This window comes from Daphnia carinata, chromosome 3, assembly GCF_022539665.2.
Source record: "Daphnia carinata strain CSIRO-1 chromosome 3, CSIRO_AGI_Dcar_HiC_V3, whole genome shotgun sequence".
NCBI classification, from domain to species: Eukaryota; Metazoa; Arthropoda; class Branchiopoda; order Diplostraca; family Daphniidae; genus Daphnia; species Daphnia carinata.
In genome coordinates this window covers 7,376,118-7,398,734 of record NC_081333.1, presented here as the reverse complement: position 1 = coordinate 7,398,734, position 22,617 = coordinate 7,376,118, and the positions used below count along the sequence as shown (strand labels likewise).

The 22,617-nt window shown below is 42.5% G+C and overlaps 2 protein-coding genes across 4 annotated transcripts in view; one reads left to right on the top strand and one right to left on the bottom strand.

Moving 5' to 3' along the window:
• Window positions 1–6,514, bottom strand: part of LOC130685497 (ubiquitin-protein ligase E3B-like) — a 66,291-nt gene extending 59,777 nt beyond the window's left edge. Inside the window, exon 1 of the mRNA XM_059494355.1 lies at window positions 6,502–6,514. The gene's annotated coding sequence lies outside the window, so the exon portion shown is untranslated. The remainder of the gene's footprint in view (window positions 1–6,501) is intronic.
• A 3,099-nt stretch (window positions 6,515–9,613) lies between these two features.
• LOC130704458 (protein kinase C-binding protein NELL1-like) lies at window positions 9,614–21,838 on the top strand. 3 transcript variants are annotated; one of them, XM_057525877.2, is made up of 16 exons: window positions 9,614–9,880; window positions 13,042–13,200; window positions 13,269–13,419; window positions 14,802–15,126; window positions 15,208–15,363; window positions 15,446–15,574; window positions 15,741–15,834; window positions 16,259–16,450; window positions 16,948–17,070; window positions 17,571–17,873; window positions 17,954–18,214; window positions 18,308–18,421; window positions 18,513–18,874; window positions 18,955–19,197; window positions 19,448–19,509; window positions 19,695–20,227. In XM_057525877.2, the coding sequence occupies exons 1-16, from the start codon at window positions 9,739–9,741 to the stop codon at window positions 20,080–20,082; spliced, it is 3,204 nt and encodes a 1,067-aa protein (XP_057381860.1). In that variant the 5' UTR covers window positions 9,614–9,738; the 3' UTR covers window positions 20,083–20,227. The 3 variants fall into 3 exon arrangements, with proteins under 3 accessions (XP_057381860.1, XP_057381859.1, XP_057381857.1); XM_057525874.2 differs by lacking the exon at window positions 19,448–19,509 and having other exon boundaries at window positions 9,616–9,880; window positions 19,695–21,838; XM_057525876.2 differs by lacking the exons at window positions 16,948–17,070; window positions 19,448–19,509 and having other exon boundaries at window positions 9,615–9,880; window positions 19,695–21,838.
• The last annotated feature ends 779 nt before the right edge of the window (window positions 21,839–22,617 follow it).

The following is a 22,617-nucleotide window of genomic DNA, read 5'->3' as shown; positions in this document are numbered from 1 at the left end:
AAATGATCTGAGTGATGCAACTATGTGAGCATTTTTTCACGCCTGTTTGACAGTCTGAATTACATATTCCGTCCACTTTTTCCCAACCGTTCTTTCACATTTTGTCTTAACCGTATCTTATAGATTATAATTCATCGTGACGACTACGATAAATACAAATGTTGGGTCGCGTGTCGTCAGGGAATAGCACAGTAGTATTTTTTTTTCACGGTTGTGGATGGAAAAATAAAACGAAATGAAAGGTGATCGGATTATCACGGTGTCTCCCATTCCTAACAAAACGACCCCTTTGACAGTGAAATGTTTTTTTTTTTGTTTTTTGTTCCCCTTCGTGGTTATGGGGAGCGCGTTCAATTAAAACCGGATGCCGAGCAGAACTTCATAATTCGACGGATTAATCCTTCAGTAGGTAGCAGTTCGTTTCATGCCTCCCTTTTCGTGCTCTTGATATGCCCACACCTGTCCATTGGTTAGGTTAATGCAGAAACCGTTCACCTTACCAATGCACTCACGAGGGTTGGTGGAAATGTATCAAAAAATTGTATTCTTTTTTTTTTTCGAGCGTGGGGAGCAAAAAAGAGAGAGTGGCGCACCTGCTTTATGGAGGAAACATGTGGTCAGCGTGTGCCGGCCGCTGCCAGGTGGGTCGGACTCCGTACTCCCCTCGCGTTAAAAAAAGAAAAAGTAGAAGGGGAAAAAAATAATATGGTTCGGGAAAAATCTATATGTATCAAACACACATATACACGCACCATCGCTTTCAAGTGTTTCAACGGGATTAATCGTAGTAATACCACAATGACGGCTTCTTCAAAACTTGTATGGCGCCCGTCTTAGACATCAAGACTTTTTGCTATTCGGCTCAAGTTACATCGGTGCCAAAGACGCGTTCGTCTCTTACAAAAGAAGAATTATTTTGCAAACGTCAATAGACGTTTACAGAGGGTTTCGAATGGTAGTAAAACGTTGTGGCTCTGTCAATTGTACCTCCCCGTTTTGGATCGATTTGACCCTTTCACCCGTAAAACCCTCAGGTGTACATGTGAAGCCAACAAACAGGACTCATTTAGGCCTAAAAACCCTGAACCTCAACAGTTGTACAGAGAAAGTTTGAAAAAAAAAAAAGAAACGATTCGGGTACAAACAACAACGAATGCTAGACGACTAGTTGTCACCTGCCCACATGATTAACCTCATCCCCACCACACTGTCAAATTTCAGGTCTGTCTTACCTGTCCTGCCTATTTTGTTCACATTTCCGAAAAGTGCTGGAACTCTAACCAGCATGAACCAATTTCGCGGTCCCAAAACTACCAGCCGCCCCCACTCTCTTTCCCAACAAAAAGGTAAACATATGCATATGCATTTGGCTCTTCTTCTATGCCCTATCTTTATAGGCCTGTGTAACCGTCATTTGACGGTAGAACAAACAAGGATAAAAGACTCCAGGTGATGATTTCATCAGAAGAGCGAGATAGTTTCCCATTGCAGTGTATGCTCGTTTATTGCATATCCTGTTGAGATAAATGATGTGACTTAATTTTCCGCTTCTTTGTCGGAGCAGTTCCTTTTTTTTTTTTTTTAACTCCTTCCGATTCAAAAGATGACAACGTTACACACACTCATTTCTCGTAATCGATTATCCGATGGAAAGAAAAAAAAAGTAGTGCGGATCTAATCAAAAACGGAAGTAGTTTCTTGGTACGGATATAGCGTGTAGAAACGGGACAAAGCGTATAAGCGGAATACGACAGAATTGGTAGCGGAAGTGATGCTGGATCAGACAAAGAAAATAAAAATGGAACATCCGCCCTTCTGCTACCCTCACTGTCCGTTTCAAGCCTACAATCAACTTTCCCTTCCCTCTTTGGATACTTATGGGCACGCGTCTCATCCGACAGTGAAATGGACCGTCGGAACTCGGACCCAGAAACACCTGGTTCAGGAACAAATCGTTTCACAGCGAGCGAATTCCTTCCTGTTTTCCGGACGGATTTCTTTTTAAAATTCTAGTTCCGTTTCCCCTTCGAAAAATAATTGTTACAAATGTTTTGTTTTCCACGCGTTTCTGAAAATCAATTTTAAAAGACTTCCGGATGAGTCTGCCATTTTTCCTTCCAAGAAGAAAAAAAAACAAACAAAACAAACAGAAGATGAAATAGCGTTTTTTACCGCTTTTGTAACTGGAACTTCTCGAGTACATATATACATCTCCGGAGAGATAAGTGAAATCTGTCGGAAGTGGACAAACCTTATCATCAAAAACAAAAGTAACGGGGAACGGCGAGAGGGTTTACTGTTAACTTTGTTTCATCATTTCACATCTAACGTCCCGTTGTTGTCACTCTACCCGAAAACTGAGTTCGTATTTCTATCTTCACGTCTCTCACGTAGTCCACGGAATAAACCCACTTCAGAAGTTGTGCGACAGACGAGCTGATAACCAACAGAAATCGAGACAACAAAAGATTTCTAATTAAAGAGTCGTCCCATATTTCTCTTTTCTTTTTTCTTTTTAATCCGACTGTTGAAGATTTTCGCTGTTGTCTGTGCATGAAGTTCGATCGGGTTCGATCTGCACCCATCAAAAAATTAAAATCGATACGTGCAGCAACGGCTGACGTCACGGCAGTTCGTGCATTTGACACACGCCTCATAAAACAGAGAGTCATTATAATACGCACACACACTACTCTGGTATACAATTGTACGTGTGACGGTGTAAACGATAAGGTGTCCGAAACGAATGGCGAGTGCGCGCAATGGTCACGTGATATCTTTTCTCCTATGTACAACAAGCACCGCGACCATCCAATTCATTAGGGCAGATAAGAAGACGAAAAGGTCAATGACTATCCACTCTGAACGAAAAAAATAAAATAAATGAGTGACTGTCCCAATGTCCTTTTCAAAAATAACGTCGATAGGACCATTCAAATTTATACTGTATGCACTTCCTTTAAGTACTTTGACGTGACCGGCCTTTTTATTTTTTCAGCGAATAATAAATGACTCGACTAATGCATATTGGCTTTGCCGCCCACTATTTTAAGAACGGGTTCGATTCCTCCTGCATTCGGGGGTAGCCTTTGCAGCAGTTGAGCTTCTGTTGACTCAACAAAGTCACCACTTACTGAACTTAATAAAGAAAAAAAAAAGACTATTGAGGATTACGTTTGAAAAAACATCGCATTTGTCTGGAACGAAAACGCTTGTATGTCTCCCTTAAGCGAGAGCTATCTAATAATGTCGTCGATTTACTGACTGAAAAACAAACGGCCAACAACACGAAGATGTATGCCCCCCCCCCCCCCTTTTCGTTTGCACCGTTTCTTTTTAAATATACCTACACCGTTGGTTTACTACTATAGCATGCTACTATTACCACGATACTACCCCACTACCCAACCCCTGCACCATTTGCCTCCGCCTTCCTCTGGCACACTCTCTCTCTCACTCTCGTGCTCGGCTCGCCGGCCACATACAGTCAAGCGTCGATTGCCGGAGCGTCATCACGTCAGTCGGCACCGAGCAGCCGTGCACGAACCATATAGAAGTAAAGGAAGGAAGCGAGTCCGGTAGAACGACAGAGAAACTGTACACTCCGTGTTTGTAATTGTTTTTTTTCATCTCTGCGTGCATTGCAAAAACACATTTTCTGTTACGTGCTACAGATGGACCACGTTGTATACGAGTGCGAAACATAATAGCACGGTTTGAATCCGCCGGCGTGAGAATATTGTCGAGTGCGTGATCCAGTGGAACTGGCAACGATCGCTTATAAACACAAGTGGATTATTGAAAACATCTGCGTTTGAAAGAAGAACCCAAGTAATCACCAACAGGTAAACGATTTCATGCTTATTTCTTTTTATTTTACGAAAAGGAAATGATTGAAAATGAAAAATAATGTTCACGTGAAGTCAAAATTGACTCGAAACCCAACGAGATGAGGTGATGCGTGTAATAGCTGTACGTCTGTGTGGACGGACTGTGGGTGTTGAAGGTTATGGGTTCTCGTGTGTCTTGGCGGATTTATGGCCCCGTGTTATGCAACGACACACAGCTGCTGCCGATACGCGTTTGGCCGGTCGGTAGTATTTTGTTTTTCAGTTTCTGGAATGGTTAAAATGAAAAAAGAAAGGCGTATGTAGGCTATTTGATTTTTTTTTTTTTTTAACTCATGTTGTTTCTCTTCGGGAGGTATATCAAACAAACCACGAATCTATTTGCTGCCCATTTACTTCAAAACAAAAAGGGTACAGCGTTCAAAGTGAAAAACGAGCGACGTTTCAGTGCCATTTCGAAATGTGACTTGAATTCTTTTAATTTTTCACGTTTATTTTGTCGTTTGTTCCATTCTTGGCTTGCTGTTGTTGTCGTGTTCCAGTATATGACCGAGCAAATCGTCTGGAATTCAGTATGACTCTCTTGCTCACATGGGCGGCCTGTGGGAGGCAAGCGCGTGTCTGAGGGGAACAAAACAACACGGCCAAAGACGAAACGGAAAAGAAGGAGGAAGATCGCTAGCAACACATCAGGAGACAGACGGGCAGAATGAGAGAGGGAATGTCAGGGCAGCTCATTAGCCGCTTAGGGCGAAAAACCATTACCCAGTACGGTTCAGTCTCGTTGACTCCTCGTATATGTGTGTGTGTGTGTGAGTGTGCCGTTCTCTCGTTTCTTTTCCCTTTTTCTTTTTTTTTTTTTTTGCCTTTTTGGCAGGGAGGAGCGTGCACGCGTGTGGTGTCGTCTTGTCGCGCCTCATTTGAATAACGCTCCACCCGAGTCTGCCCTTCTCCCGCATACCTGAAATAGTGGCGTCTATTTCTCTACTCACAAACCCCCCTCCCCCCTCTCTCTCTCTCTCTCTCTCTCGTTCACTCATCCTTTGCCATATACTAAGCTCACATCGGTTAATGAACGTTCAGAAAACTTTCCGCTTGAAGCTTCTTGCTACACGCCCTCCCCCGTTCCAAGAAAGCACGGTTCACCCCCCCCCCCCTTCGCAGTCGTTCATTCACCACCAACTTTCGTAACCCAACGCTTTTTTTTTCCCCCGACACGACACATTTCCGCGCAAACTAAACCAATCAAAAAATCGGTTTACATGAAATTGGCGTCAATTCAATGCGAAAATCGTTTGTTTGATTTTTGATTTGAATGTTATTCTCACGAATGAAACCAAACAAATTGCGCGGGGAAGGAATAATAATTGAAATTTTGCCTCCCTTTGATGATTCGGCGTCCATTTAACAACTCTGATGGACAACTATACTCGACAATCCTTTTCCTATCTAGGCTAACACTCAAAAAAGAAACAAAGGGAAAACGAAAATAAAAAAATGGGGCGTTCTGTTGAGGACTTTCGGGCTCAGTCATCCATCAAGTGCAGCCGCGTGTGTGGACTCCCCTTCACACACCAACCGCTATACTTTCTATTTATTATTTTTTTTTTCAACCTAATCATCATTTACATGAAGAGCGTATACAACCAAAGAATAAAAAAGAAAAAGCAATAAAATGAAAGTGGAGGGGGACAGAGGGGAACGAAGCGGACGAGTAATTCTAATCGATATGACCGTGGGAGGTTGTCATGGCGACGTTACACCACTCAGTAGCAGCAGCAGCCACAGCTCAAAATGCGAAAGAGACAAAGAGAAAAAAAAAACCGTGGGATGCAAAAGGTTTTCATTTGCGTTAAATGACGAAGAAAAGTGTTGTGGAAAATGCCAGACAATAGCTCCATAGGTGATTTGCTTAGAACATGGCGTCACATCGTTCCCCCTACTCGATATATTGTCATTGAAATTAACCAGCTCACTCTTCTCTTCTTTTGATTCGGTCTCATACGAGAAGTTGACAGACCCATGAGCGTGTAAACTAATCAGTTGGAGAGAGAGAGAAAGAGAATGATAGCTACAATTCAATGAGCAATGGAACGATAAGATTTAAATGTGTACTCGGTAGAAGTAGAAAGAGAGACACGCATTTCAACTGAAATTTTGCACCGCAGATTTTTGTTTGGTCAACATGCGATGAGAGACAACTCGACAATCGAAAATGGAGAAGCTGAACTCAAGTCAGTATGGAAATCGACCAGATGTGGGAGGGGGGGGGGATCGCTCGTTTCCGGATGAGGAGGTATTCTTCTTCTCATCCTTTGGCTTTGCTCGTATTTGCACCTCACATTCGTTTGGCTATCAGTGCGCGAGGAAGTTCGTGCGAGACCGGTGATCGCACTATCGTGACACGGGTCACACGTGTTTTGTTTTGTTTTGTTTTTTTCGCTGCCCGCATTGAATAACAGAGCGCGGAATGAATGGCGAAGATGCCGGAGGAAGTATCCGATAGTGTCTCCTGTTAATCCTTATTGCTTCCATTATTTTTCCAGCGCTGCCCCCTTTTTTTTTTTTATTATTTATTTGTTTGTTTCACGTGAATACACACAAACCCAAAAACAACTTTCTTGGAAGAATCGCCGGATGCGACACCTAAAACACAAGGCGAAACTTGCGTGTTCGTGCGATCGATGTATACCAAACTACCATGAAAATCCAAACCCCAATATCGTGCCCATCGGTCGATCTCTTTCGTCTTGCAATTGGAGCCTCTGATCAGGCGATACGCAGGCCGGAGACGGCCAGCCAAACGGGACGGGATGACCGATATTGCGTAGACGGCTCGTTTGCGTGCGTTGGCACTGGGCATGCTGCAACAGCATCATTTCCGCTGCGAACGGAATCTTGACTCGTTCGTGATATCGTGTCACGAACACGAAACGTAACAAAGAGGTGGGAACGCGCGCCACAAGGTGTTGTCACGTCAACCAATCGCAAAACATCAGTTCAAATACAGTTCATAACGTTTACGTGTATAGATATCGGCTTGTTTCGTATTCTTTTGGTGGGGGGGGAGGGAGAGAAATGATGTTAACCACGTCTTTGAGTTGTTGTTTTCGATTCTGATGAACCGCCAGTTCGGTATAAACAAGGGACGATGAAACGGACGCAAACGGAAATAATAATAATAAGCGTTTCGTGTTTCTATCCTGTTTTTCCACGTTTCGTCTATTTGTTTTGACCACCTCGGACGAGAAAAGACTGAAACGTAAAACAATATACCTTCCCAACTCGAATGATATAGTTTGAACGCAGAGGGGCATTGGAGACACGATTTGAGCCAAGTCGGCAAAGCGGAACGAGACGATAGGCTAAAATAGATAGGAATAGAGTGAGACAGGGAAAATTGATAAAAATAACATAAGTGATGGCTGTTATTTGGCCGTGTAGCAAAGGGGCGGCCGCCCGCAGATCAACACGTCCGCCGTCCAATTTCGCCAGCAAGGCCAGACATAGAACTATCCACTCAATCGGCGAAAGAAAAAAATAAAAAGTAAAACAAAACAAAAAAAAAAAAAAAAAAAAAGAAACTCTTACTTCCAAGAAAACCCACAAGTTTATCTTTTTCTTTCCTATTAAAAAATATATATACAAATGAAATGGGACCGCTCGCGCGGATATTTCAAAATCTTTCGCGTCTGTTAACACCTCAAAGAACCGTGACGTCTCTCAGCAGACAGTGGCGCCGCCGGATAAAAAGAATAAGTAAATAAATAAATAAAAAACGATTGAACTTGAAAAACAAAAACAAAAACAAAAACAAAAAAAATGCACGAAAAGAAATTCGTATAAATATAAAAGCGGGAGCCGGAAACCTGCTTCCATCCTGCCTCATCCGTTCTCTATTTCTTTTAAAATTTTTCTTTCCTCCAGTATGCGCTATTCAACATAGTTCTGTGACACTTGGTGCGTAGGTGAGATTCTCGACCCGTTACGTATAGACGTAAGCTCGACTCTATATACTTGCTAACTCTCCGGAGATGAGGTGAGTCCTGAGCGATAATAGTTCATGTCCCGACGCTAATGTGTTCTCATGTCTCCTATCCCAACTTCCCTAACGGACGGAAGCCTTTTTCCTTCTTTTCTTTTTTTTTTTTTTTTTTTTTAAATCACATGACAGACAAACCGCCCGTTCAAAAATCAGTTAGAAGAAAAGGAACAAAAACAAAAGGAATAGACAACAGGAGAAGACTTTTATGATTACGACAGTCGCATGTCTGTTCATTTAACTCCAAACTGGAGTGCAACTTTGTAGGACTCATCTCACGTCAAAACAAATCACAATGTTTAAATATAGTAATAGGTCCTTCATGATTCACGATGGGGCGACATTGCCAGCTTTTTTTCATTTGAGTTTATTTCAATCCTCAACTAACGCTCCAACGCATTTTTTTTTTTTTTTTTTTTGTTGGGGGGTTGAAATTTGTTCTTTCTTTTTGCAGGAAACGATGATGGCGCGATGGTGATGCGACGCCATCTGATCTGTTCTTCATCATTGTCGTCATTATCATCAGCAGAAGCGAGGAGGAGCGGTGGCAGGAGGAGCCAAAAAAGAGCTGCGGCGGCAACGGCGGCGGTCCCAAGGACCTGTGAGGCGTTCACCGGTTGTGGCCAAAGCGGCAGCAGCGGCGGCTGCAGCACTGATTATTTTTTCAGTCTCCATTCAGCCCGATGCTCTTCCGTATGGCGGGAAGATGAAGCCGTTCAAGTACAAACCGCTCGGTGGCGTCTTCATCATTCGCGGCCCATTTCACGCCTGTCGAGCATCATCACCGGTGCGCGCTCTTTTCTCTTCCGTAGTGCAGCTGAATGTTTCGCGGCTAGGCGTCAATCATCAGCAGCATTCGTGTTAAAAGTGTCGTTTGCTCAAATAGCGTCCCGATAAAAAAAAAAGAAGAAAAGAAAAAGAAAAATTCAGAAGAAAAGAAGTTCCCCGTTTGGGTGCGGTTTCTCGTAGTGGCGTTTGTGTTCCGTGGTGTTGGCCGCTTCGTTTTTCATTACAGATACACACACACACACATACACACACACACACACACCGGCCAAAATGGACCAGCCGTGCGATCGAGTTCCACTACTTCACCGTACTCACCGTCTTCAAGACATTGTGACGTGACAGTGCGCCCCCAGCTGCCGGACGAACTCCCGACGCGCGGCCCTTCATCATTTTCAGAGTGCGAAAAAAAAAAAAAAAAAGAATTCAACACCAATTTTCCGGGGGATTATTCAGTTCAGTTTAGCTTCGGTTTTTTTTTTGTGTGTGTGTATATGTTTGCCTGTGCGCGGCTCAAACCGACATCCCATATACGGATCGCTTTAGACCCACCACAACGCGTACACGCAGTTCGACCGCAGTTCATTTTTTTTTCGATAGGTGTGTCCGTTTCGAAAGAACAAAAAAAAAAAAATAAGGGACCAACACAAAAAATAATCAAGTGATTGTGCTGCATTCATTTTCCTCATTTCATCGTGCGCTAGACGTCTGCATTGGAAATAGTGACATCAAAAGAGAACATTAAGTTTATATAACAACCGAAAGAAAAACGAACCCTTTCCACAGACCAATTTTCATTTTCACCTGGAACGTCGAAACCGAAAAAAAAAAAAAGAGGGAAAGGGAGAGCACAATATTTTCTGGGTGGTTTTTTTTTTTTTTCTACAAATTTTTGTCCTTTCCTTTTCCTTTTGCTTTTCTCCCCTGCGGACTTTTTTTTTTTTTTTTTTTTTTTTCTCTTCTTCTTCGTTCTCCTTTTTTTGACGGGGGGTGCGCGCGTGTTGTGTGTGTGTGTGTCGGCGACGAACGCGCAACGCGCCGACCGACAGTCGACACGAGGAAATGAATTGGCCGACAAGTTCGCCGTCACTCCTCCTGGTGCTGCCGGCCTCTGCCACGTCTAGCAAAAGAATCGCCTCCTCTCCATGGACAGTTTTCACCGTTTCGACCATCGTCGTTTTGGCCGTCTTCACCCACCTTGCAGGTAAACACGAAAAATAATGAAATATTATCCTTTCCCTTCCTTTATGCAATTGTTCTCTCGTATACACCCCCAAGAAAAGTAAAAGAAAAAGAGAAAAAAAAAAAATGGCGTAGATCTTTTTTTTTTTTTTTTTCTTTCTTTTTGGCGAATTTTTTTGTGGGTGGAACAGTTAGTGGTGTTTCCCCCTTTTTTGTTTTCTTGTTGCAATAAGCAAATGGTATCCTAACCTTTTCCCTTTTTTAAAACAAAGGCGTGTTACTTGTTCTGTGGTCCCCTTCCCAAAAAATTCGGAAATTGTAGAGGGAATAGACAAATTTTAGCACGAACGGAAAAAAAAAAAAAAAAAAAAAATTAAAGGAAGAAAAGCAATAAGATTTTGTGTGGGGCCAAAGAGCTTGGGTCGATCGTGAAACTTTGATGAGAGACCCCCCTCCCCCAAAGCGTCAGTTATTATTATTATTTTTTTTTTTTTCTCTTTTTCACTGTATCCCATATATCCGTTGGCTCGAGTTCATTTTCAATTTCAAGAAAGAGTTTCGCTCTGCACAGCAGCAGGTTTGTCAGCCGTTGACACCTCCAACTGGTCACGCCTACCCCTCTCTCTCTCTCTCTCTCTCCAAAAAAAACCCTTCTCGTTCATCTCTTCTTGCTGCTGCTAATTAAGCTCTCTCTTTTCGTGCTCTCGTCGGCTTTTATGAAACGAAATAGTTCTTTTTGGAAAGGAAAAAAAAAAAATTAGAAAATAAACGAACTACTTGACGACGTGGACGACCGGCACTCGTCTAGTCGTCCTAGATGATGATGTGTCTATCTTAGTTGCAAAAGCAGCTGCTCTCTTTTTTTCTGTTTACAACCGGACAAATCTTTGGAAAAAGAAAAAAAAAAAATGAATGGTCTCAAGGACAGCTCTGTATGCGTGTGTTTGTCTAATTTTTATTTTTTTCCCCCCTCCGACTAGCGAACTTTTTCTTGTTAACGTTTTTACATATTTGAAGGTCCTTATTGCATCCCTATGTTCTCGCTCACTTCTCTGACGGGTCGGCCGCGCTTTTTATTTGAAACTTAGTAATATCGTCGTAGTGAGTTTTCTCCCCACACTCTTTTTATTTGTGCTCTGGAACTTTCCCTTGTTGTTTTATTTTTTCCACCTTTGCCAAAATCATTAGTCGAGGCAGTTATTGAGACGTGCCATTGACACGTCTCGTGACGGACGGTAGGGCACTTCATAAAATGAAATTTTTTTTTTCTAGTAACAAAACAAGTTCTACTCAAACTTAATTTTGATTTTGCTGGGCGATCGTTCAATTCAATCAGGGTTTTTCTTTTTTCTATTTGTTTTTGTTCGTTTTTCCCTCTGGTTGATCCTGTCGCGTTTGCTGGACGGGATTTTTCTTTTTTTTTTTTTTTTTTTGTGTGTGTTCAATCCATAGAGAACGTACATGCTACGTGTGTGGTCTGTGCGTCTATGTCGATGTGGACGATGTCGTGCCAAGACGGAAACATATACAGGCGAGGCAAACAGAGACGGACGTTCCAAACAGAACAATCGACATCGACACGCGATCCATCGTGTGACGGACCTTTTTCTTTTCTTCCTTCATTCTCTTTATTTTATTTTTTTTTTTCTTCGACCGTTAGTTTCGGTTACTCTATCGTGATTGTGCTTACACAAGGAATCGCCCCGCCCTCCATTTTCTATTGTTAATTCACTAGAAAAAAAACAAAAAAACGTCAAACCCCGCAATTGACGTTAAACTGCGATGTAGAACTCCATAATTGTTGCCAAGGATATCGTCCCACTGTCGAACGTGATGGATGGCTGCGCACCAAATGCCGCAATCTTTTAGGGGGATTTTCTTTTTTTATTCTGGTCGTATAAAATTCCAGCATTTTACCTAACTTTTATGTCTGTGTGTATGTTGTTTTGTTTTTTACCGCAATGTTTTCAACCCAAGTGTGGTCCAGCATTTTTGCCGCTCTGTTTATTGACTCAAGTCGGCTGATAATAATGCTAAGAGTCTGAGGCAAAAAGAAAGAAAAAAAAAAAGGGAAGGAAAGAGAACCGCCGTGTACATCGCATAGTCCAGAGATGACGCATACACCACTTCTTTCTTAGAAGAAGAAAAAATAAAAAAGAAATAACAAAAAGGATGCACTTCGAAAATGTCCCGTTTCTTTTGGCCCGTTGTCAAATACTGGCGCCCACAAAAAACTTTTCTTTTTTTCGTCAAGTGTTGCGCACCGTTTTTATCTGCTGATTATCTCTTCTCCAACACCGGGCAAATAAACTAGGTCGAACAACTAAAAAAGAGAGAACGAAAAAAAAAAAAAAAACAAAAAAAATGAAAAGTTTTTTTGCTTTTTTGTTTGACTTTCCTGATTGGGGTCCCACCGTTGAAAAGGACACACACACACACACACACACAGAAAGCGGTATAATGTAGACAGTCACCATAGATCAACCGGAAACGAACTGAAACGGTCCCACAGTTCCTCTTTTCTTCACAAATGGAAAAGTGTGTAGGCCTAGTTAAAAAAAAATTATGTGACAAGAACGGCCAGTGTTCAGACCCGGGCAAAAAGAAAAATAATAAGTCGAATCGACATGGACACGCGTAAATCACGAGCGTTAAAGAAAGATCCCGCCGTATGGTGTGGTCTTCTAGCGGCCCGCACGCATCGGGGTCACGTACCGGCACTTCACTCGCGTCGTCCCATGCAAACTCCTAATCTATTTCCAGTCTCTCTTTTTAATTGCACAGTTCATCCTTCCTCCCCACCTTTGGTTTTTCTTTTTTAGTGAGAAGGGAGCGAGAGTGGTGTAGACAGGAATTGACAGAAAGAAAATATATAGAAGATAAATAAAACGAAAGTGGGGGAGAAAAAGTTGAAAGCGGCGGTCCGCATAGGTGGGCGAAAACGATGAGACCCGGGAGACGATTCAACTTATGGCGCTGTAAATCGCATTCATTCGAAAACTTTGCGTGTCAAACTCTTCTCCCCCCCCCCCCTTTTTTTGTTTATACCCTCTCCGCTTTTTTTTTATTGTTATTTGTTTTTTATGGTGCTGTTGATGATTTATTTCGTTATTTACCTTTAAATATTGATTGAGTCAAAAGATATCGATTCATTGATTCGTTTGTGCTTTAATAAATACGCAGAATCGACGACGAGTACAGCCTCTGCATCCGGATGGGATTGGACGGGCGGCAAAAACAGCATCGACATACTGGACGAGTTGGCATCCGTCCGGCTCAATTTGACGGGCGTCGACGTAGCGCCAGGACCTTACAGCATTTCACCTGCCCTCTATTTCACAGGTGAGTAACTTTATGATTTCTTCCCTTCCAAAAAGGAGAACGAAAAATTTATTCTTGCGTTCATTCAGGAGACAACCGGAACATCCGACTATCGGAAACTTCTTACGACAAGGTGATGACGTTGCTCCAATCCCACCATGACATCACCTTCATGGCCGCCGTCCGGCAAGAACCGTTCAACGTCGGCACAATCTTTTCCCTATCTCAGGGATTCACCAGGTTCGTTCATTAATCAATCCATTCCTCATTTCACCACACACGTGTTAATTACAGCGCTAATAATAAGTCTTTCATTTCCTGACGGCTGCAAATGCTTGCCCGAACGCAATGCGGTGTTCAATACTACTACAGTACGAAGAAATTTCTCCCCCCCCCCTCAATTTATTATTATTTATTTTTTTATTATGTGAACAAGACTCTTCCGGAGATCCGGAAGAGTCGTCAGCTTACATCTCAAGTTATCCCTTCGAACGTCTTGTTGATCGCTGGGTGGGTGGGGGGTTTCGGCCGGGAAATCAACGGGATCGATTGATTTAGCTCTCTCATAACGTGTCGTTATCAACTGCGCATTCCTTTTCCATCACCGTCTCTCTCTTTTTTCTTCTACGAAGCGATTTTAATTTGTCTCCTTTTTTTGCCTCCCACTCACCGACTTGCTTCTCTAATGTCCGCCCCTCCAATCGTTCGTACGTATACACGGGGCACACACACGGAACGAATGGTTTTGTCTGTGTTGGTGTTGCACGGGGTGGTGTAGGATTTTATCCGGGCCACGGGGAATCGAATGGCACAGTCCGACCCTTTCGACGTCATGGTTGCACGTAAGAGACACCATTTGGCCTTATCAGTTTTCCTTCTTTATCTTTTCCTGGTCAGCTGAGCCGTTTCATCCTGTTATATTAGCAAGTGGTTAATGTCTGACCCTCGCAAAGAGCTGCACTTCAAACAAATCCCGAACGTTCAGCCGCCAACGGCTGCAATAACAAACCAGTGTGTGTACACTTGCCTTAACCTGTACTGTATAACTAAATGTGTAGAGACGAAAAGGGAGCGCGTGAGGAACGGTTTCACACGCTCTAACGCCCTCCCGTTTAATTACGTTGGACACCAGTTTAGCTATACAAGCATCCCGCGTGCCTTCCATCATGGGGCTTCTTTTTCTTTTTCTAAAGGTTCAGTTTCCGGATTGTGTTTAAAATGTTGATGGCAATCTCGGATCTCCTTCTTTCATTCTCACGAAACAAAGAATTTAATCTATGAGTAGCGCTGAGCTGGTTCGAATTGATAAGGGATCCTGTCCTTTTTCTTCTTTGCTAAAAGAAATTGAGAACAGTGAAAGGTTACTTTAATAATTGCATCGAAATCGATCCTACTCTTTCCATTCTGTCCAGCCAATAGGCGAGTCGTGCTTGGGTGTCCCGATTGGATCCATTTCGCGATCCATTTCCACATTTTAAAAAGGAATTTAGAGAGAAAAACAAAACACGTCAAATCAAATCAATTAACGAGATGATTCGAGTGCCAAAGTCGACAAAAAAAAATTGAATCAAAAAATTGTACATCCAATTAATATTAATAATAACAAACTAATCGTTTCGCAGGTTCCTCGAGTTGCAGAGCTCAGGCCGTAAGGACGAGATTCGGTTGCATTACAATCACCTGGGAGTGCCTCGCGTCGAGACGTTCAGTTATCGGTTGGCCGATGGCGTTTGGCACCGATTGGCCGTGACAGTTAGCGGCGGTGTCGCTTCTCTTTACGTCGACTGCCGTCGTGTTGAACGCCGATGGATGGCCGCCATTCCCGACACAGCCATTATTCCGGAATCTTCTTCTTCGGTTCCAGCCGCAGAAAAGAAAGAGAACAAAGCTGCCAACAAATTGTCGCTGTGGATCGGACAGCGAGGCGACCAACATTTCCTCTTCAAGGTAAGTTGAAAATTGAGTTCTTTTTTTTTATCGGACTATTATTTTATGCTTAACACCAATGGTTACGCTTCCGAACTATAGGGTGCTATGCAGGATGTCAATTTAATAGCGGGAAGCAATGGCCACCTGGTGCAATGTCCGGCAGCTGAAGCCGAATGTCCGACGTGCGGCGAGTTTCACAGTCTGCAATCGGTCGTTGCCCGGCTAGAGAAATCATTGCAACATCTTACTAATAAAGTAACGATTTTAAAACCAGCCTCGAAATTTAAAAAGTATGCAAATTTTTATGAATTTATTAACGTTTATCTCTTAAAAAAAGTTGGAGCATGCCGAAGAAAGGCTGACGCAACTGGAACAATGCGATTGCCCGCGTTCCTGCAGCGTCAACGGCACTGTTCACGCCGACGGGACTAGTTGGCATTCCGATTGTGACGTGTGTTCGTGCCACGTGAGTCCAACCACCTACATTTTATACTTAGCATTTGAATCAAATGACTTAATACAACATTCTTTCCTTTTTTTTTTTTTTCTTCGTGTGTGTGTGTGTTTCACGGCGCCTCTTGCGGGATTTATTTCTGATCTCATCATCGACTCGACACGTACGACGCGTGCAGAAGGGGCAAGTGACGTGCAGTCCGGTTCAGTGTCCAGACACTCCGTGCCGTAATCCCGTCCAACTACCGGGCGAATGCTGTCGAACGTGTCTGAGTAAGTTTATTCTTTCCGTTTGAACTCGGGATAATCTCTGTTTTATAAGGCTTTGACATTCCGGCTCATTTTTCTACGAGCTAATAACAACAAAAAAGTCCCGAAAAAACAAATCAACTGCCATGCGTCACTAAGTACCCAAGGTCCATGTCAAATGTAGTTAAACGAGAGGGTTTTATTATTTTTTTTTTCAGTGTCACTTGTGGATCGAAAGGTCTTCAGTTTACCTTCTCTTTTGTTTTCTATGGCATTGCGACACACAACAAGATTAACTTTGATCAGCAACAGTTTTGCTTTGACCTTATTAGCCCATGTTTTTTATGGTAGTTTATTTGAGAAGCCAATGGAAAACAACCAGAAGAATTTTGATAAATATTTTGGCATCACATTGATTCATTATTTTGTTTGTTGTTGATGTTTTCAGAGCCGTGCTTCTTCCATGGAGTTAAATACGATCACGGCGAGCGCACCAGCCCACGTCATTGCCTGGAATGTCAATGTATCAACGCATCGATGCAGTGCCAGCCGTTGGACCCTGAACTCCATTGCCCAGCTCTCTCATGCCCACCGTCCGAGCAGTTCACCGTCGCCAATGAATGCTGTAAACAATGCCCAGGTGATTTAAATCTTTTCCTTTTATTTTTTAGTTACAATGTATTCTATTTCACACAATTCCGTGACTGGGCCTTTTCATTTGATTTTTCATCCACTGCGATAGACATTGAACAAACACAAAAAAGAAATTGAATTAAATCGAATGACGACTTGTCGCCATTTCGTTCGTTTTTTTTTTTATAAGATGGAATAGAGCGGAATTGTGGATGACTGATTTAAGTTGATTTTGAATTTCCTTACTAACAAAGATTTATTTTTTATTTCTTTCCTTCCTCATGTGAATCACCTCGATCCTGGTATCGCACATGGCACACTGACGCACTGGTGGTTCTTAATCCTTTACCTTATCATATTCCCATTCCTTGTTGATTTTTAACCCCTCAAATCATCATCATCAAAATGATGTGTGCTTAATTATTCTTGTCGCAACAAAAAAAAAATCGATCATAAAAACACACACACAAACAAAACAAACATAAAAAAAAAATGGAATCAAAGGAGTGGATTATTGCGCGTCGGCGAGTCACGTTTGTCACGCTCGTGCGCAGTGCATCAACCTGCAGACAACCTACGCCTGTCACTGTTCGCCCGGCTACACCGGCGACGGCAAACATTGTTCCGGTACGTACTTGCAGCACATCAGCATTTCACATCACACGGGTGCCGGTTTATTTTCTATAGAAACCTGCGCCACCTCAAAACACTATGTGCAAATTGATACATCCTTCCTCTTGGGGTTTTAGTTTTATCTAAAAAAAATTATGATTATTTGCTAGTTCGCTTAACACCATCTGCACCTCTACCTCTCACTCTTGTCTAATTAACTAGTAATCTTTAATCCATTTATCACTCTGTGTTTCTTCAAGTATTCTCGAATGAGTGTCTGGTGGCTTTGATTCTTTCATTCCTAATCAATAACAGCACAATGTTCTATAGTTTTACATTTTTTGAATGAACCACGAAATTCATTGAAAACGGGACCATTTTACTTGTATTTTGACGAGTGTCACTGGATGAACGCACGTTGTTATTTTTCTAGCGCATGGATTGCCGGCTGTTCTTTTTTTTTGTATCGTTGTGACATCTTACTTAATTCATTTATAACTTAAATCCTTTCGCAGATATCAACGAGTGCGAGACGGAAGGCGGGCCAGGTGGTCACCGTTGTGGAGCCAACACGATTTGCGTTAACACGGTTGGCTCCTACCGTTGCGACTGTCTACCTGGTTACTATCATCTCGGGTCTGGTCCAGACTCAGTTGGTGAACTGTACAACAACGGCACGGAGTGCGTCGAGTACGACGAATGCGCTAACAATTTGGACAACGACTGCCATCCGACGCTGGCCACCTGCATCAATACACCCGGATCGTACCAGTGCGCCTGCCGTCCGGGTTACCGAGGAAATGGAATCGAATGCGAACGTAATTTGAACACATGGAAATGAAATCCGGACAATTCTGATGAAATTTTTTGCGATTTTCTTGTCATCTTTTTTTTATAGCGGTGTGTGATCGACCGTGCCAGAATGGTGGACGATGCGTCGCTCCGAACCAATGTTCTTGCCGCCGGGGCTTCGAAGGCGATTTTTGCGAAACGGACGTGAACGAATGCGAGCGCACCGGCAATAAAACCACGGGACATCAATGCCACGCGAATTCCGAATGCCGCAATATGCCCGGATGGTACGCTTGCGCTTGCAAGCCCGGATTCCGTTCGCCGCGGCAGGATATCCTGGACACCTTTCTCGGTGCCCTCTGCCAAGGTGCGTCGTTCTTCTAATTTTGTTTTTAATCTCTGATTCTTTTTTGAAAATGTAGGCAATTTTAAAGCCTTTACATTTTAAATTGAATTGCAGATATAGACGAGTGCGCCGAAGGGACGCACAGTTGCCACGGCAACACTCAGTGCCTCAACACGATGGGCAGTTACGAGTGCCGTTGCCCGCCCAGCAATCCCAACTGCAGCTTAGGTATTTTTTATTTCCACGAAATAGCTCACGTTATTTGAAAGGCCATTTTCTTTGGCAAAGCATTTGATGTTTGATATTCTCGTTTTTGTAGTTTGCCACACCGAAGAGGGTGTCCGCCAAAGTGGAGAGACATGGATTTCTTACGAGAGTCCATGCGTCAGCTGCCAATGTCGTGAGGGCGTCGTGACCTGCTCCAAACTGCCTTGCCATTGCACGTCTTCTTCTTCAATATCTTCTTCCTCCTCCTCTTCGTCATCTTCCGGAGACTTGGAATCGACAGCCAAGTTCAGCCTTCACCGGAATCAAACCCTCGTTCATCATCCGAATTCCGAACTGTGTTGTCCGCAGTGCCGTTCCAGCAAATCCCAGCAATGTCGCCACCAGGAAAAGTCGGACGTCATATTCGATTCCGGCCAGCGATGGATATACCAATGTCAGAGCTGCGAATGTCTGGTAAACAATCTAATCAAATTTTCTTTTTTTTTTTTTTTTTTCGAAAACTACGAATGCTCAATCATTCTTTTGTTTGTCAGCACGGAGAGACTGATTGCTGGCCAATGGAATGCCCGCCCGTCTATTGTAGTCATCCGGTCCGTCTTCCTGGCGATTGCTGCCTACGTTGTCCGGACAGTGATCCATGCAGTGCTGTTGAAGAACCGATGGATACGACAAGTCAGTTCGGAGAACCCTTTGGATGCCATCATCTCGGTCGTAATTATACTCACGGAGCGGAATGGGCTGCCGGGTTGGATGGTTGCAATAATTGCAAATGCAAGGTACGTCTTTTCTTCTTTCGCACAGAATGATCCCAGTAAAACTACTAGATTATGCACACTTAACACTAATTCAATGGGGAACGCCTAAACCAAAACAATAACTTTAAAACAGCAATTGTACTTGCTGCGTTGTAACTAATTGATTTGCGTTTAACTAACGGAGTGAGTAGCTTGCTGACCCACTAACAAAAAGGAATATTTTTTTTTTCTTGTTCCGTTGCTGCTTGATTGTTCAATCCGGCGATAACAGGAGCCGATGTGCCAACGAATGTTAGGCCACAGTCACAGTGCTGCTCCTCCCCATACTAATCGGTAATGTTTATTCTTATCTCCCTACTTAATCCGTCTAACAAAATTGCACGAATGGACCTCTCTCTCTGTCAACCTCTTCCAATCTTAAGCCATTTTTACAATCAACTCTTTTTGTAAGCGTAAGCTTTTTCATACGTAACCGATTCATTTAGTCTCCATCACTAATGATTGAATCAACTACGTAGAATGGAAAGGTTTGCTGTCAGTATGATACTAGCTGCGCTCAGCAGCGCCTGGTGGTGGATCTCGAGCACAGTGCAGTTGTCCAGCATCGTCAGAGACACCACCAGCAACAGCAAAGTATACGACGCGGCTCGAACCGGATCAACCGCTCATCACCGGAAGGTTTTGCTTCACCAACGACGGATAATGCGGTCATCGAACAGAAGAAAAAGGGGGGAGGTGACGTTCAGGGATCAACTAGTAAATCAACAACGATGGCGACCACCACGAGAAGTAGCGGGTCACGTATTACGACAGCGAAGACAGCAATTCAAACGCAGCGAATGTCTAGATCAGCCCGTCGGACGCGTTCGGATAACAGTGCGGACCAGAATGATAAGAATTACGTGAAAGCGTCATCGGTAGTTCAACAGTCGACGATGATCCCATTTACTACGAACTCTAGTCCTTCTAGTTCGACGTTCAAAGACGGCAGCAGCAGGATGCTCTCCGGCTCAAAAGAAAGTCAAAATGTTCCAGAAGCAACAGAAGTAGAAGCTTTCTTGTTTGATTCTGGAATCATCTCAACCAAAATTGTTAGTCAACAGCAACCAGAGTCAGCGGGCCCCACTTAGTTTATGTACTAGCCGGTGCAAGTCTTGATCAACGCTGGTACGTAGTAGAAGTATAACATTATAAATATTACCGTCATTTTCTATGTTGTTTTGTTTTCGAATCCCCAATCCCTTTTTTTCCCTTTCCCTTTGCTCATATCCGAGTTTTTCTTGGGTAAAAAACAAAAATCCTTGATTCTTTTGTTTCTTCTTCTACTCACCTTTCTCGTCCTAGTTGAATCAAAAATGAATACAGTAAAACATTCAATTTCAAGCATCCACGAGGGCCAAAAAAAAAAGAAAACGCAAAAAAAATTATAAAGTTAATTATTTCAAACAAATCCTTATCACTCTTTGTTTTTGTTACACATACAACACACACACACACACACACACAGATACACACCGACAGATAGACACATACAGATACATATGTTCAAGTATTTTTGTTTTTCTTTACTTTGAATCGCCCATCAGTTGTTCTATTTTTCTACTTTTCTTTATGTGTGTGTGTAACATTGTTGTACATTGAAACTCCTCGTAAACAAAACGCCATCCACACATACCGCCCCCCCCCCACACGTAACACACTAAACTTAGTTGACTTATTTGCCCTTATCTGGCTCCAATCTTTTCTTACCTTGAAAGCCATTTTTTGTACATAACTAGTCAGAAAAACGAAACAAACAAACAAAAAAAAATTCTAGGATTAAAAAAAAAACAGAATTATTTAATTAACGAAAACAATAGCGTTCTGGTATGCATTTATAAATATACCTTTATGGGAAAAGGGGAAAGAGAAAAAAAAAAGATTGTCAGAGCAGGGCCAAATTAAGACAGATAAGCTATATAATGCCATCTTCTTATGAGATTATTAAATTGCAACCCAAATGAATGTAATCTGTATCATAACGTTTCCTACCGCCCTCTTAAACTTATCAATATTCTTCATGTTTTATCCCATCAATTCTGTGCTGTTTGTTTTTTGTTTTTCCTTCTTCATTGTTTTTTGTTGCGCCAACTAGTCTGATCATAGAAGAGTTGACCGTCACGAACGAGGATTCCTCCGGTATGACTGCGTGAATGTGTATTTGTGCAAGTGACACCGATAGAACATTTCGATGCCAGCAGCGACGTGGTGGATACATGTCAAAAAACAATATGTTCATCCGTATCGTTGAATCTGATCAAAATTATTGATTATTATTATTATATTTTTTTGTATTTTGATTTCTCCAATTTGTGTGTTTGTGCATGTCACGGTGAAGAAAATCTGCCCTATTCTTTTGTTTTGGTTGAAATCTGATCGTTTTTTTGCATTGCATTGAATTGCCTCTCATTTTGTCTCCAACCCTCGGCCCTAGATTGTCTACCCCTCCCATTAATTACGTCCGTTGATTTGTTTTTTTGAACAGAAAACTGTTGTTAAATAACTATCTATCTATCTATCCCTCTTCCTCTGCCTCTCGTGCACGAATCGCGTTTGTCTGTCCTGAACCATTTTGTCACTATGTTATTGGAGCAATAATATTACACTGATGATTACAAGCGGACCGATCTGAATACGTTTTTATGTTCCGTTGCTGTAGTCTTAAAAAGCTCAAAAACAAATTCATCATTGTAAAAAGTGGAACAGAAAAATTAAGCAGTTCACGGTGGTTGCGAAGTTTTCCAATGGCCACATGCTATTCAAATAAAACCAATATACAGTCCCGCAAGTGGTGCCTGGGTTTCTAAGGACGATGCAGAAGAGCTTGGGTTGGGATGATTATGGTTGTAAAAGGGAAACTGGAGAAGCTGGATGGCGGTAAAGGAAAAATGAAGATGTGTGTAATATTACGATCAACTTAAAAACGCTTTAAAAGATTTTCATCTCATGTGAGGGGGTCTCACTGTCTGAAAAGGATCAAAGCCCTTCCAGGATGGCAATCCGTTTTGCCCCCCCCCCCCCATTTCATTAAGTTAATCGTTTTTGAAATAAATCGAACCTTTGCCGCAACCCTAGCGCGCCAGTACGCTACAGCACTAGCGCTGATGCAGGACAAATATTCGTTGAGTGTATGTAGAGCATTAACTGGAAAAGTGACCGGTAGATGGCGATAGTAAATTATTAAACAAAAAAATTTAAAATATTGTTCACACACTCACCGAATATTTCTACTGCATAGCGCTTATGGCAATCCGTTTTACCCCCCCCAAAAAAAAAAAAAAATATCGGCCTTTTTTTTCTATTTCACTGCTGCCGCCATCTATCGGTTGGTAGGAGTAAAGTAGAAAGTAAGGCCGATATTTTTATTTTTTTTTTTGGGGGGGGGGGGAGGAAAACGGGTTG